At 40.9% G+C, this 14281-nt stretch overlaps 1 protein-coding gene across 1 annotated transcript in view; it reads left to right on the top strand.

Annotated features, from left to right (window-relative positions):
• Nucleotides 1-14281, top strand: part of dop (microtubule-associated serine/threonine (MAST) protein kinase dop) — a 136316-nt gene that overhangs the window by 109404 nt on the left and 12631 nt on the right. The window contains exons 34-38 of the mRNA XM_028322698.1: nt 215-316; nt 1059-1130; nt 1754-1879; nt 3117-3217; nt 3927-4070. Of these exons, the coding sequence (XP_028178499.1) occupies nt 215-316; nt 1059-1130; nt 1754-1879; nt 3117-3217; nt 3927-4070 (545 nt within the window). The remainder of the gene's footprint in view (nt 1-214; nt 317-1058; nt 1131-1753; nt 1880-3116; nt 3218-3926; nt 4071-14281) is intronic.

The raw sequence follows: 14281 nt of genomic DNA, 5'->3' as shown, positions 1-14281 counted from the left end.
CAAAATTTATAGGATAACCGCTGACCTAAGTTTATTTCTTCATTCAGTGAGTGAGCAAGTAATCACGCTCTATTCTGTTTCATTTGTGGACAGTGCATGGGTTTAGTAGGGTGTAAGATTGTCTAAACTGCAGTCGTTGAATTCGCAATTTCAAAGTGTTAATTGGAGTTACGCTTACCATAGTTGAGTTTTTTACTTAGCATGTTTTTTGTAGGCGGTGAGCGAGCAAGGCGCGGCTTGGGCGGCGGGTCTTCGCGCGGGAGACCTCATCACACAACTCAATGGAGAGTCTGTGCAAGGCTTGCTGCACACACAGGTATGCACAGATTTGGGATAATGACCTTAATAGGCTAGTTCCCTAAAAATTTTTTTTAAGTCCGTCATGTTTAATATCAAAAAATATTGGACACATATATTTTTATTTGTCAATCTAACAAATAATTACATAGTTATGGTGCGTTGAAGTTCCGCACGACGTCACAACGTGCGGCACTTTTATGCACGCATTGACGTCACGGGCCTCTTCTTATGAACTTTGGCGCGCTTTATCTCTTTCAATTTTCATTAGTTTGAAAAAGTGAAAAATACGTGTAGAGTATTTTTTGATAAGTTAACTGACGGACTAATTAAAACTCTTGCTTTTTGACCCAGGAAACATCCCTATTTACTGTGCATGGTAAAGTTCAGAATGCTATATTGTTTTTGTAAGTATGAGCACAGATTGAGACGAACACTATCTATTTTACGAATTTAAATCTATTTTTCTAACGTATGCTGGGATCATAATACTGACGTTCTGGCTTTGATAGTAGCCCTAATCATCTATCATACAATATAAGTTCCCATTGGAGCAAGAAATCTTCATTTAGAACTAACAGGGCTGATTGAACTTAACATAAAACCAAACCCCTGTCCGGTTTTTATTGTTCCCTGCTGTATTGTTATTGAAAAACGGTTTCAATCTACATTAGCTTAACTCTGTTACTTCGTTAGTAGGTATGTATACATTTACTTGCTCGAGTTTTACAAAATTGTGAGTAATGTCGTGTATCTTTCAGGTGTTGAGATTGCTGTTGGCAGCACCGCATGCAACACTTCGGGCTACACCTCTCGATCAAACCACTATTCAGGTTTGTATAATACCTTCATCCTCAAGTTAGATCCAATTTTACCTGCAAATAAGTTTGACAAACAGGTTCAGAGCTGTAAGGATGCCTTTTAATCACAGATATGCGAAGAGTGTTTGTAGAGATATAGAATCGCTTTATTTACCTCGTCTCGGTTACCATAGCTTTGGTAGAACCGGCATAGTGCAGCGAGATTTTTGAACATACAAAACAATGAGGGCTATCGTTTTTATACTTAACAGTTGGCACCCCTGGCGATTGACAGGACCTTACTGTCAGTGGCGCCATCTTGATGAGTGCAAATGCGATAGTCCTCCTACCACTTTCGCGCTCACCAGTTGGTGCCACTGTCTTCGCTACTAGCAAGTGACAGGACCTTACTCTACAGTGGCGCTAACTGGTGAGCGCTAAAACGATAGCCCTCATTGAGGGGGATGTGTTCGAGAGAGAGCTTTTAGCATCTGAAAAGAGTCGGCTAAACCCTCGCACCACTCATCCTCCTGGCACATCACATCTCAGATGGAAACGAGCCCTACGGGACTTAGTAATTTGTGCAATACTATCTGATATTATAATTAAAAACAAAAATACTTGGGTCGTTAAAAGTAAACGTAATTTTTCCCCAGGCGGGCGGGCGGCGAAGGACCGGCAACGGCAGACGGGCCTCCGCGCCGCCGCGTCCGCGACCGAGAAGGCGCTGTTCGCTGTTCCGGCGCATTTCTACCAAGCGCGCCTCGCAGGAGATGCAGCAGGTTCGTTACACTACTAAAATACCCACTCAACACTACACAAACCTCTCTTCACTACACAATAGTACACAGCCCCTCTACACTACTTACAGTTCCTCACACTATACAACCTCCCTAAGTTACAGCCCCTCCACTACAAAGAGGAGTCCCTTCCTCACTACACTCCTCCACTAAACGCAACTCCTCCTTTTTTACCTTTACTAAAGCCTGGTCCGTGAGCACGTAGAATTTTGTCCAATGACCCCAAGCTACCCATCCTTATCGCTCGCGCGTAATTATATTGCTGTCGCGACTGTGCGACGCGCGCCCGCAGTGAGTGTGCGAGCGCGACAGCAACATAATTACGCGCGAGCGATAAGGATGGGTAGCTAGGGGTCATTGGACAAAATTCTACGTGCTCACAGACCAGACTATACCAAGCGCGCCTCGCAGGAGATGAAGCAGGTATGTAACCTTATGATGAAGACAATAAGGATCAAAGTTTAACGGCAGACGGGCCTCCGCGCCGCCGCGCCCGCGACCTCGAAGGCGCTGTTCGCTATTCCGTCGGATTTCTACCAAGCGCGCCTCACAGGAGATGCAGCAGGTAAAACGACCTTATGATGAAGACAATAAGGTTCAAAATGTATTGGGGGAATCATTTTGTGGCGTTGCGCCCGCTACGATGTCGATGCTCGCTCTTCCGAAAGATCTCCACCAAGCGCGCCTCGCAGGAGATGCAACAGGTACCTTATGACGAAGATAATAAGGTTCAGAATCCATTCTGCGCCTGTGCTGACGCTGCTCGCTCTTCCGACACATTTCTACCAAGCGCGCCTCGCAGGAGATACAGCCTTCCCACCTCTCGTTCCCACCGCTGCAACTCCTGTGTAGCCAGGATCTACAGCTTGACCGCCAATAAACCCAACCAGTGAAATCAAGTTTGTCCCGGTAGAAAGTTAAACTGTCATTGGACCCGTAACGAAATTAATCAGAAGGGAATCGGGACCAACATGAAGTTTGAAAACAGCTTCAGTTTTCCAATTCTCCACACTAAAAAAAATGGTTTGGCTACTGCTTACGTACTAACTTTGGTTATGATATGAGGAATAAAATATTTTTTTCCGTGCATGCAAGGTTTTATTTGAGTGTTGTTTCATCGCAAAATGTATTTTATAAAAGTTCTCCCCACGTGGTAGAAGTTTTATATTATGGTTCTCTCAAATCGAAGGAGTTTTATTTACACCATATTTTGTTCTAGATGGTGACCGGCGGCGTGGGTAGTGGCGATTGTCCATCTTCTCCCGCCTCGTCATCGCCAGCGGCTGATAGTCCTCTGCACACCACTACACACTATCAAAGGTATTTAACAGTCCATATCTATACTAATATTATAAATGCAAAAGTAACTCTGTCTGTCTTGCTTTCAGGCCTAAACCACTGAACCGATTTGGATGAAATTTGGCATAGAAATAGTTTGAGTCCTGGGAAAGGATATAGAATAGTTTTTATCACGGTTTTTGAAACAGGAACGCGCGCGATAAAGTTTTTCTGTGACAGACAAAATTCCACGCGGGTGAAACCGCGGGCGGAAAGCTAGTGCTATATAAAGTACACACTCCATTGTGCTTTTAATGTGGTTTATTTGTGAATACTGAATAGGTTAATGATTAGGCTATAAAACAGGTTTGTGTAAACTGAGAGAGATTTGAAATAGAATCGAATTTTGAACGTTTTCTGTGATATAGTATTAAGACACCTCGCAGACTACAACAGTAATTTTGTCGGCCGATAATTTGGTTCGGGCTGTTATTGATTTGGTATCGGTTGATTCCTCATATAAATTGGAAGTCGACCAAACTATTTAAAGTCCGGTCACCAAGCAGATAGAATTTCGTCCAATGACCCCAAGCTACCCATCCTTATCGCTCGCGCGTAATTATATTGCTGTCGCGCTCAGGCGACAGTGCGGACATGACAGCAAGACCGAAGTGTAGTCTGCGTGGTGTCTAAATGACCTGATACCTGATGATTATGATGATGATAGTGACAATGATTGTGATGCTCGCAGGCCTTCATCGCTCCACGGATTAAAACACAAGTTAGCCGGCGGCGAAGTGCGACGTGCATCGCTACAACACATGCCGCTGTCGCCGCTCGCGCGCACGCCCTCGCCCTCGCCGCAGCCGCCGCCGCAGCCCGCCTCGCCCACCAGGTGACACTCGCGGCACACGCCACGTGACACTCGCGGCACACGCCACGTGACATTCGCGGCACACGTCACGTGACACTCGCGGCACACGTCACGTGACACTCGCGGCACACGTCGCGTGACACTCGCGGCACACGTCACGTGACACTCGCGGCACACGCCACGTGACACTCGCGGCATACGCCACGTGACGCTCGCGGCACACGTCACGTGACGCTCGCAGCTCACACTCTCTCGTACTATAATATAATCTCATGTCTTGTGTATGTACGGGTATCACCATAATATCATCGTAACTAACCGTGACAGCCGGTGCGAGGCGCGCTTGAGCGCGGAGAGACCCCGCTTCGTCGCTGCATATTGTTTTATCATTACCCTGTGGTCTACATGGTCTGCAGAAGCCTATTCAAGATTAAATGTGGGCCTATGTAAAAAGGACGATCGATTTGACGATATGGATATATTTGTATAAAGCCCGGTCTGTGAGCACTTAGAATTTCGTCCAATGACCCCAAGCTATATCCTTAGCGCAACTGTGCGACGGGCGCCCGCAGTGAGTGTGCGAGCGCGACAGCAACATAATTACGCGCGAGCGATAAGGATGGGTAGCTTGGGGTCATTGGACAAAATTCTACGTGCTCACAGACCAGACTATATTAATAGTGTCCTGTCCACTTTTGAATATCATGCCATATCGTGCCTTGTATACGTGTCATATTGTCCCTGTGTACTCGTATATGTTATGCCATTGTGACTGACCACCATAATATCATCGTAACTAACCGTGACAGCCGGTGCGAGGGGCGCGGAGAGACCCCGCCTCGTTGCTGCATATTGTTTTATCATTCCCTGTGATCTACATGGTCTGCAGACGCCTATTCAAGATTAAATGTGGGCCTATGTAAAAAGGACGATCGATTTGACGATACGGATATATTTGTGTATTAATAGTGTCCTGTCCACTTTTGAATATCATGCCATATCGTGCCTTGTATACGTGTCATATTGTCTCCTTTAGGCCTAAGATTCGCGCCGCGATAAGCGGTTATCACGCCATTTTATCGAGTTTGCCCATACATTTTGACGTCGATAAAAGTTATCACGGCGCGCATCTTAGGCCTACAGGTGTATATGTTATGTCATTGTGACTGACCACCACATTATTACTTATCATCGTAACTAACCGTGACAGCCGGTGCGAGGCGCGCAGTCCTTCCTCGCCGCTGCATATTGTTTTATCATTCCCTGTGGTCTACATGGTTCACAGAACCCTATGTTCGAGATTAAATGTCTGCCTATGTAAAAAGGACGATCGATTTGACGATATGGATATACATATTTAATAATAATAATAATATTTTTTTTTTTGATAATTTACATTGTAAAAAAATATTTAAAATTAAGAACCAAAGTTAATAAAGAGAATAATAATAATAAATATCCTTGGACATTTTACACTGCGCCTCTAGTCCCAAACTAAGCAAAGCTTGTACTATTTGTATAAAGCCCGGTCTGTGAGCACGTAGAATTTTGTCCAATGACCCCAAGCTACCCATCCTTAGCGCAACTGTGCGACGGGCGCCCGCAGTGAGTGTGCGAGCGCGACAGCAACATAATTACGCGCGAGCGATAAGGATGGGTAGCTTGGGGTCATTGGACAAAATTCTACGTGCTCACAGGCCAGACTATATTAATAGTGTCCTGTCGACTTTTGAATATCATGCCATATCGTGCCATGTATACGTGTCATATTGTCTCCTTGTGTATATGTTATGTCATTGTGACTGACCACCACATCATTACTTATCATCGTAACTAACCGTGACAGTCGGTGCGAGGCGCGCAGCCCTTCTCCGCCAGCCTGCCGCGAGGGCGGGCGGCGTGCTTGGGCGCGGAGAGACCCGCTTCGCCGCTGCATATTATTTTATCATTTCCCTGTGGTCTACATGGTCTGCAGAAGCCTATTCAAGATTAAATGTGGGCCTATGTAAAAAGGACGATAGATTTGACGATACGGATATACATTGTAGATATTAGCCCCGCCCACTTTTAAATCTAATGCTATATGAAGTGCCTTCTGCACGTGTCTTATTGTGACTGACCACATCATGACTAACCGTAGCCGGTTACAAACATATTTGTAGAAAATAGCTCCGCCCACTTATGGATCTCATACCACATCTCATGCCTTGTATCTTCTTGTATATGTTATGCCATTGTGACTGACCACCATCCCATCACTAACGACAGCCGGTGCGAGGCGCGCAGCCCTTCGCCGCTGCATATTGTTTTATCATTCCCTGTGGTCTACATGGTCTGCAGAAGCCTATTCAAGATTAAATGTGGGCCTATGTAAAAAGGACGATCGATTTTAATATACGGATATATTTGTATATTAATAGTGTCCTGTCCACTTTTGAATATCATGCCATATCGTGCCTTGTATACGTGTCATATTGTCTCCTTAAGGCCTAAGATGTGCGCCGCGAAAAGCGGTTATCACGCCATTTTATCGATTTTGCCCATACATTTTGACGTTGATAAAAGTTATCACGGCGCGCATCTTAGGCCTACAGGTGTATATGTTATGTCATTGTGTCTGACCACCACACCATTACTTATCATCGTAACTAACCGTGACAGCCGGTGCGAGGCACGCAGCCCTTCTCCGCTAGCCTGCCGCGAGGGCGGGCGGCGCGCTTGGGCGCGGAGAGACCCCGCCTCGCCGCTGCTTAGAAGGGCGCTGTCGCCTGACAGGTATGACGTCATAGCCATAAAGTAGAGAGAGTAGAGCCGTAGATAATGTTTCAAGAATCCCCGCAGACTACAGACTGTTAACCCTATGTTTTAAAGACTGTAAACCCTTGAAAAGGAGGCTGACAATAGTGACTGAGTTTCCTGCGCTGCTTCTTCTCAGCATTTATTGTCCCGAAGCAGTGGTAGGGTTAATATTGGGACGTGTAAAAGTGCTTTTTAAAAGCCTATTTGCAAAAATGAATGGGTGCGAAGAATCCCCGNAATCAACTACGGGGTCTAAGGAGATAAAAGAAGGGTTGGAAGTTTATATTATGAAAGTCCTATGTGTTTAAAGTAAGAGAGTTGGAATTTAAAATGTATGCGCTATAGATGCTAAGAGCGGATTTTACGAAACTCCACCCCTAATGGAGTAAAACGAGGTCCACGCGTACGAAGTCGCGGGCGGCCGCTAGTATTAATATAATTACGTACATCGGGTATATAAAAATAACGTACACCCGTTTTCACCATCAATCCCAAATTTTTAAGTGACCCCTATGTATTCAAAATTCCTGATAAATGTTACCATAGGGGTCACTTAAAAATTGGGGATTGATGGTGAAAACGGGCAATAGACTTTCATATTAGAGAGTAGGTATTTCGCATTTGGCCGGACAATAATTGGTTGTCGTATAATCCTTATGGCGTAGCATATAAGTTGAACTCATTCACCTCATAGACGTTAATTTTCTACAAGATTATTCCTAGAAAGCAAAAATCTATACAATACAATATTATACCTAGACCTCATCCATACCAAGAAACCTCAATTTATTTTATTTTTCTTACTTTGCATAGACCCTTGGAGATCGTAATCGACCTCTTGGAGCCCATAAGACCGCTTCGGGTATCACGGCTTTAGATACATTCGCACGCCACGAAAGAGTCATGTTACTCGTACTTCTTAGAATTTCCTGGCATTAATTTTGTGCGTCTATATTTCACCAAGGCTGCTTTTTATGACGCCATGACAGCTTGTTATGAAGATACAATGGGTGTTGTGTTCGCTGCCATGTCCCCCACACTGTCTGAAAGGATATGCTCGTCATCTTGGTTATTAATTAATAAAAACACTTGCTTTTGATACACAGTAATACAGTTGTTTTTGTCGTGTCTATTAAATCTCATAAAGTAAAATTATAAGCAACGTAATATTTTGAGATTAAAAATTAATTATATTCGTTAATAGATTCCAAACTAATAACTAACAGCTGCCAATAATTTTCCTTTTAAATGAATAACGCTGATAGAAGCTTTATAATTTAATTATTGTGTCCATTTTTTAAGTAAATATACACAATTTTCCATTTACTTTTAATACCTACCAAATATGCTAACTTTTCCAAATCAATTTCAAATCTTATGCTAAATAGACAGAAAGGTAATATCCATTGGGAAAATTCGTCATTTTATAGTAGGTGAAACAGCTATCGAACTGTACAATCCGTACCTATGGGACTACAGATCCGATTCTAAAAAGTCTTTGACTAATAGAAAGCCGAATTATTTGAGTAAAATTTTATCCCGAGAACGTAAATTATATTTCCCAATGGACCGTCTCACGTTCCACGTTCCGTATAATCTTTCAAAGTAGAGCTGTCGGCGTCATTGCCTTTTTAGGGACTAAGTTACAGACCTATAACGGGACTATTCCCACCTCTCGTTCCCACCGCTGCAAATCCTGTGTAGCCACGATCTACAGCTTGACCGCCATAAAAACCCAACAAGTGAAGGTCAAGTTGGTCCCGGAGAAAGTTCATTTATTCATTTATTCATTTATTTATTTATTCCTTTGCAATAACATATTCAGCACATACAGGTATACATGCATTCATACATTGACCCTGTAAGGGTGTAGCAAAGTTACATTTACTTATTTAATACTAGTTAACATCTACGAATTAAATTAACATTTACGAATACATTAACAATTACGAATGCTTAATGGTAATAATTAGCCTTAATAATAATTACATTATTTTATTGTACAATTATACATATAGTAAATTATATTATTATATTATTTATTATTATGAGTTGGATATTGCACTATATTACATTTTACTTTGTTGATGATATTGACACATTCTCTTTCATTTTTTTAAGGGTTAGGTCACTCATGTAATCGTCAACACTGTAGTAACTTTTATCAAATAATAGGGATCTCAATTTAAATTTGAATGTATTTGTTTTTGTTTCAGTTTTTAGGTATTCAGGGAGTTTATTATAAATTTGGATGCAGCGATACTGTGGACCGTTTCTGTACATTTCTAACTTAGGGACTGGGAGTGCAAGTTGGTGTCGGCGGCGTATATTTTTGTCGTTTTGGAACAGATGTTTATTATTTTTTTTTTTTTAAACTTAAACTGTCATTGGACCCGCAACAAAATTAATTAGAAGAACATAGGAGGAGTTCGAAGTTAATTACAGGTCTATAGGCATAATACAATTAGACAAAGTCTTCGTGTGGTCCTGACTATGAATATGACCATGGATCGGATTCCCAGGCGAATCAGTAGTTGCGAAAATCAAGCGTCTCCAACCCGTTTGGCAAGCATGAGGAGTGTAATCCAAATCTCATTTAGACATTTGCCTCTGATACATAAGAGAGGATCGTGCTCCTGAAAAGCAACTAAATGACTCGATGATGGTGATGTCCACCGCTGGGAATGCTTGCCACTGTTATGCTTATAGTTTTAAACAGTAATTGCTATGACACAAACAGTGCATAATAAAAATGAGATAATGAGGGTTTTCGCGATTGAAAAATCCGCCAGATGGCGGGACGTGGATGTAGGGTCTGACTGCTGCGTGATTGGTGGATTTTGACATATCTGTCAATGTCATGTCAAAAATAACCAATCATGCAGCATTTGGACCTCGCGTCTACGTATTGCCATCTGGCGGATTTTTCAATCGCGAAAATCCTTATTAATTCAATGCCTAGTAAAGTGGTGAATCGTCTTGAGTGTTTGACACTTGTAGATCCCGGTTTGATTCTCGACCGGGAAGATTCGAATTTTTTTGTCCAAGTGTGCGTAAATAAGTCCCGGTAAAAATGCGGTCTCAGGTATTATTACGTCACTCAACGATGAGATCCTCGGGCCGAGGTCGTGGCGGTAATTGAAGTGTTCCCCGGTACTAAATTATATTTTCTTTTTACATAAACACGATACAGTATTGTTCATCGTACGGTTAGTAACTGCTGAAGGTTGATAAAGTCAGACATTTCATAGGCGTTTTATGGCTCTCTTCATCATCTTCTTCAGGTTTCATCAGAGAATAAGATTATTGAATATTTAAACTTAAAAAATGCTTAACTTGAGACCTTCCGCTTGCCTGTTATGTCTTAAAAATAGTTTAACTTCCAAAAATAGTTTAATGATCAAATATCAAATAGTAATTGATTCGTTTGCAAACACAAATCCAGCTGTTATCGAAAATTAATTAAGAAAACACATTTCTGTGTTTGAAAACCGCTCCATCACATTATAACGAAACACAACAAAACATAAACAGGTGTGTAGTCTGTCCGTTTGTTTTAACGTTTGACGTTAGTTTAGATTGATCTGCGCGTTTATTGTTGTGTCTAAAAGGTTTTGCTGTAAATAAATGTGGAACTAAATTGAAGTTACAACTCAGGCGAAGAATTATAATAGCTCGTTGCTTTATGCTTCATCATCATAATCATCATTTTCAACTATACGACGTCTGTCCACTGATGAACATAGGCCTCCCGCAATGATTTCCATGTTGACCAATCCCGCCTGCGTCCAGCGCCTTCCTGATTTATGATTTTGTCGATGAAAAGGTGCTTTATGCTTAGCTTTTAGATACCTGTGCTTGCTTTACATACTTGATACCCTTGAAGCCAGTCGTCGCTTGCTAAAACAGAGCGAGCGGGCGGGCCGTCCCAAAGACTTTGGGAGGACACCGTCAGGTTTTAGTGAGTAGGCCCTGCCCATCTGACTGGCTGGTTCCCCCGGGCCAGTGGCTATGCAATTTCATGCATATCCTGACGAAAAAAAAATGCTTTAAATTACTTTAACTTTATTCTTCCAAGTCCACATGATTACATTAAGTGGCGGGAAGACTAGGAGTATAAAAAAAATCTAATTATGTTAATATTCAGGTGTTATTGTTTGTTTATGTGTGTTAGTGTTTAAGAAAAAAAAATAATCTGCGAGTTATTTGTCCTTATGGTTTATTACACAACCTGTTTTTACTTATAAAAGCTCTTAAAGGGACTAGTACGAGTACAATTCCAAATAATTATAGCAATGTAATTAATGTTCTATAATTTATGATAGATCTATTATGTCTTACTTAATTACGTCTTAAGTGGACAATAATAGCAATAATCTGGAATTAACCTTCAATTATACCTATTAGTATTAGTTTATTACCAAGCAACTGCCAATGACGGTAACATCTATATTATAACCTGCCAAATCATGTCTATTTTTCTGATGTCACTTCTACATGTAATTTACTTGAAGTGGCGGCCTATGTTGCGTATAATTTATTTTATTATTTCATATAAGACAGTGAGTTCACTATTGATTAGCAGTCACAACTGGCCATTGGAATTCTTAACACTTTAACTGGTACGACGTAGCATTGCTACAATCGACCGGTCGGGACGTGGGCGATTTCATCGTTACGACCGGGTCGAAAGCTGTCGAGATAAAGCTCGGATCTCGGAAACCGCCCATGTCCTTAATCCGGACTAATTTAAAAAGATAGGTACTAACTAATGCGTTAGTTAGGTACTTGGATTATTTTGTATGAAAATTGGAACTCAAAAATCCGAATACCGAGTTGTGTTTGGTAGAAAATCCCATCCCAATAATAGTAAGTAATGATCTATCATGGAAGGTGTTAATGCAATGGCAGAACATAATTAACTATCTTAAACGACGCTTAACTTTTAATTCACTAATCCTTTTAAAGAAAAAGGAAAAACCACGTAGATAACTCACAAAAATTAAAACAATTCAGAATAACTGGATACAGACATCTCTGTTAGCAACCAAATTAAATTAAAAATGCAAATTATTAACTCTATAAAAATGTTAAGTATCTAAAATCAGTTACACAAATAAAAGTGGTTTTTGAATGAAACCCAAAACGAATATTGAGTTTCCAATGGTAAAATAAGTTTAATTAATGTACAAAAGTTTAATTGATGCTGAATTATATCGTACCAAAAATACATTAACATTTTTAATTGGTTTTAAGCTGATGTCAAAAAGCATAATTAATCGCCAACCCAGTTACCAACACTCTGACCAGAAGTTTTAACGTTTTCCTATCATCCTGTATGCTTAGGCTAAATTGTACCACCTTATTTTAACCGTGACTATAACCATAACCGGTATTTTTTTATGTACAGAATTTTGATGTTTGTTAAAGTACCTAATATGGTGCAGCCGAGCCTTATACATCAACACAAAAGGATAGTTTTTTTTAAATGCATAACAAGGTAGGAATTTGGCACCTGGTGTTAAGCGGGATGCCCTGTAAGTGCCTAGTTAGAGCATATTTTGTTAGGGTTATTGGATAATTAAAGAAAAGATGCGTATTTAACTTGACACAATTTAGCACAACCTAGCACAATGATGGCGGGTTCGAGAGGGCTGTCATAGACATGAGCGACAGTAATTGATACAGTAGGTTTTCTTTTATTAAATTTTTATTAATCAGCTTGTTGCACTCTTCAACAATATTCCTTGATTACACGCTAATTAATGCATCGCTTTGACCCCAGACGTTGACAAGTCTAATTCAGTCCTAGCTCCAGCCAAATTCCGAAACCGGGACGTTGACAGACCACACGCTCAGTCGTCACTCAGAAACTGTGTTCAATGGAGTTTTGCTCATGATTATTAATTCTGTAACCGTGACTCGGAATATGCACAGGGCTGTCAAAGTTTCAAAGTTAATAATAGAGTTAATTGAACACCAGGTCGCGACCTGGTGTGAAGACTCGATTATGAAGAGCAATTAGACTTATTGCCTATAGTTGTACCACTACACACGAATTTGGTGATTTTTTTTTCTCTTCTGTTTTATCTATTGTGTGGATACCACAACTGAGGCAACGACCCATGTAATTGGACCATAGTGTACATACTGCGTAGGTAGCTATACCTACGCAAAACTACACACAACTGTAAAAGGTATAAAGGCAAACAATTTTAAGTAGGTTCAATAGAGATTTAATTAAGATAACGATGGTCCAGAACCATTAGGTCCGGTACAATTAGAAGCTATTCAGTTAGAAAAGTAGCCACTTTATTTTTGTGTTGTCCATGAAACTGAAGATAAGTTAGGTAGCACTATCACTAAAACTTTTTTTTAGCAATGGTTGCATCATGACCAGTGGTGGTTAATTTGTATAAGTCAATGAAAGTAGCAAAGAAAATGTAGTTTCTGTCTGTAATAAAATTGATTAACGATCGCGGTGGTGGCAACCCTACGGAATCCTCCGAATTATTTCAAAGTTCATCACGTTTATTAATTACCGCGACACGTATTGTCCCGGCGATGTCACAATGGTCCTCGCTTTTGTCTCTGACATTGCTTGGTTTCTTTGACATTACCGCATTGTTCATAATATTCATTGTCCTTTGAAACGCTGCACATTTGAGTAAGATTGCTTTGAATGTAATAATATTGTTCGCGTGCATCTGCTAGTTCATATGAACTTTAACTTTAATGTAGTTACCTACACAAGAACAGTAGTGAACAGCACATGATGTAATTTTTTTTTATCCACAACGAGGAAGCTCTTGGCCTGTATCTCATCTGATGGTAAGTGACGATCAGGCCGAAGGTGGAAGTGAGCTTCACCCGGAATCCTCAACCACGGAGGAACTGGCTATCTTACCTCTAACTGCCGGAACACAATAATGCTGTTAACATTGTTGTTATGGCAACAGAATTAGGTAAGATGGTGTGGTAGCTAGCCAGGCGGATTTCGAACAAGCCCTACCACCAACCAAAGTGAACAGAAAAATCTGCCCCCACTAGGAATCAAACCCGGGACCTCTGCGTCTGAAGCAGGTGGTCTTACCACTAGACCACAGAGGCGGTCAAACTGTATCTAGTACAACTACATCAGTTGCCATTGTGTTTAGCTTGATTTTAATTAACAATTGTAATCGTAATTGTAAAAGTTCAACACTATATTATATTAACTTGTGAGTTATTTATATGTTCGAGAAGAGAGAGAGAAATGAGACAGATTTGAATTTTTTTTTTTGGTACAACATGAAAATTATTTGAATTGGCTATCTAATTTTCTGCCTTTGAACTTTTGGCGTTAAAGGCTAGACGTTATTCAGCATTAAAATAGCTTTACGTTTCCATCATGAGAATTGATAGCTGGTTACATTAATAGGTACATTCGAATC

This window comes from Ostrinia furnacalis, unplaced genomic scaffold, assembly GCF_004193835.3.
Source record: "Ostrinia furnacalis isolate ACB-3 unplaced genomic scaffold, ASM419383v2 OfSCF7708, whole genome shotgun sequence".
Taxonomy (NCBI): Eukaryota; Metazoa; Arthropoda; class Insecta; order Lepidoptera; family Crambidae; genus Ostrinia; species Ostrinia furnacalis.
The sequence above is the reverse complement of the archived record's forward strand: the minus strand, read 5'-3'. Positions and strand labels throughout refer to the sequence as shown.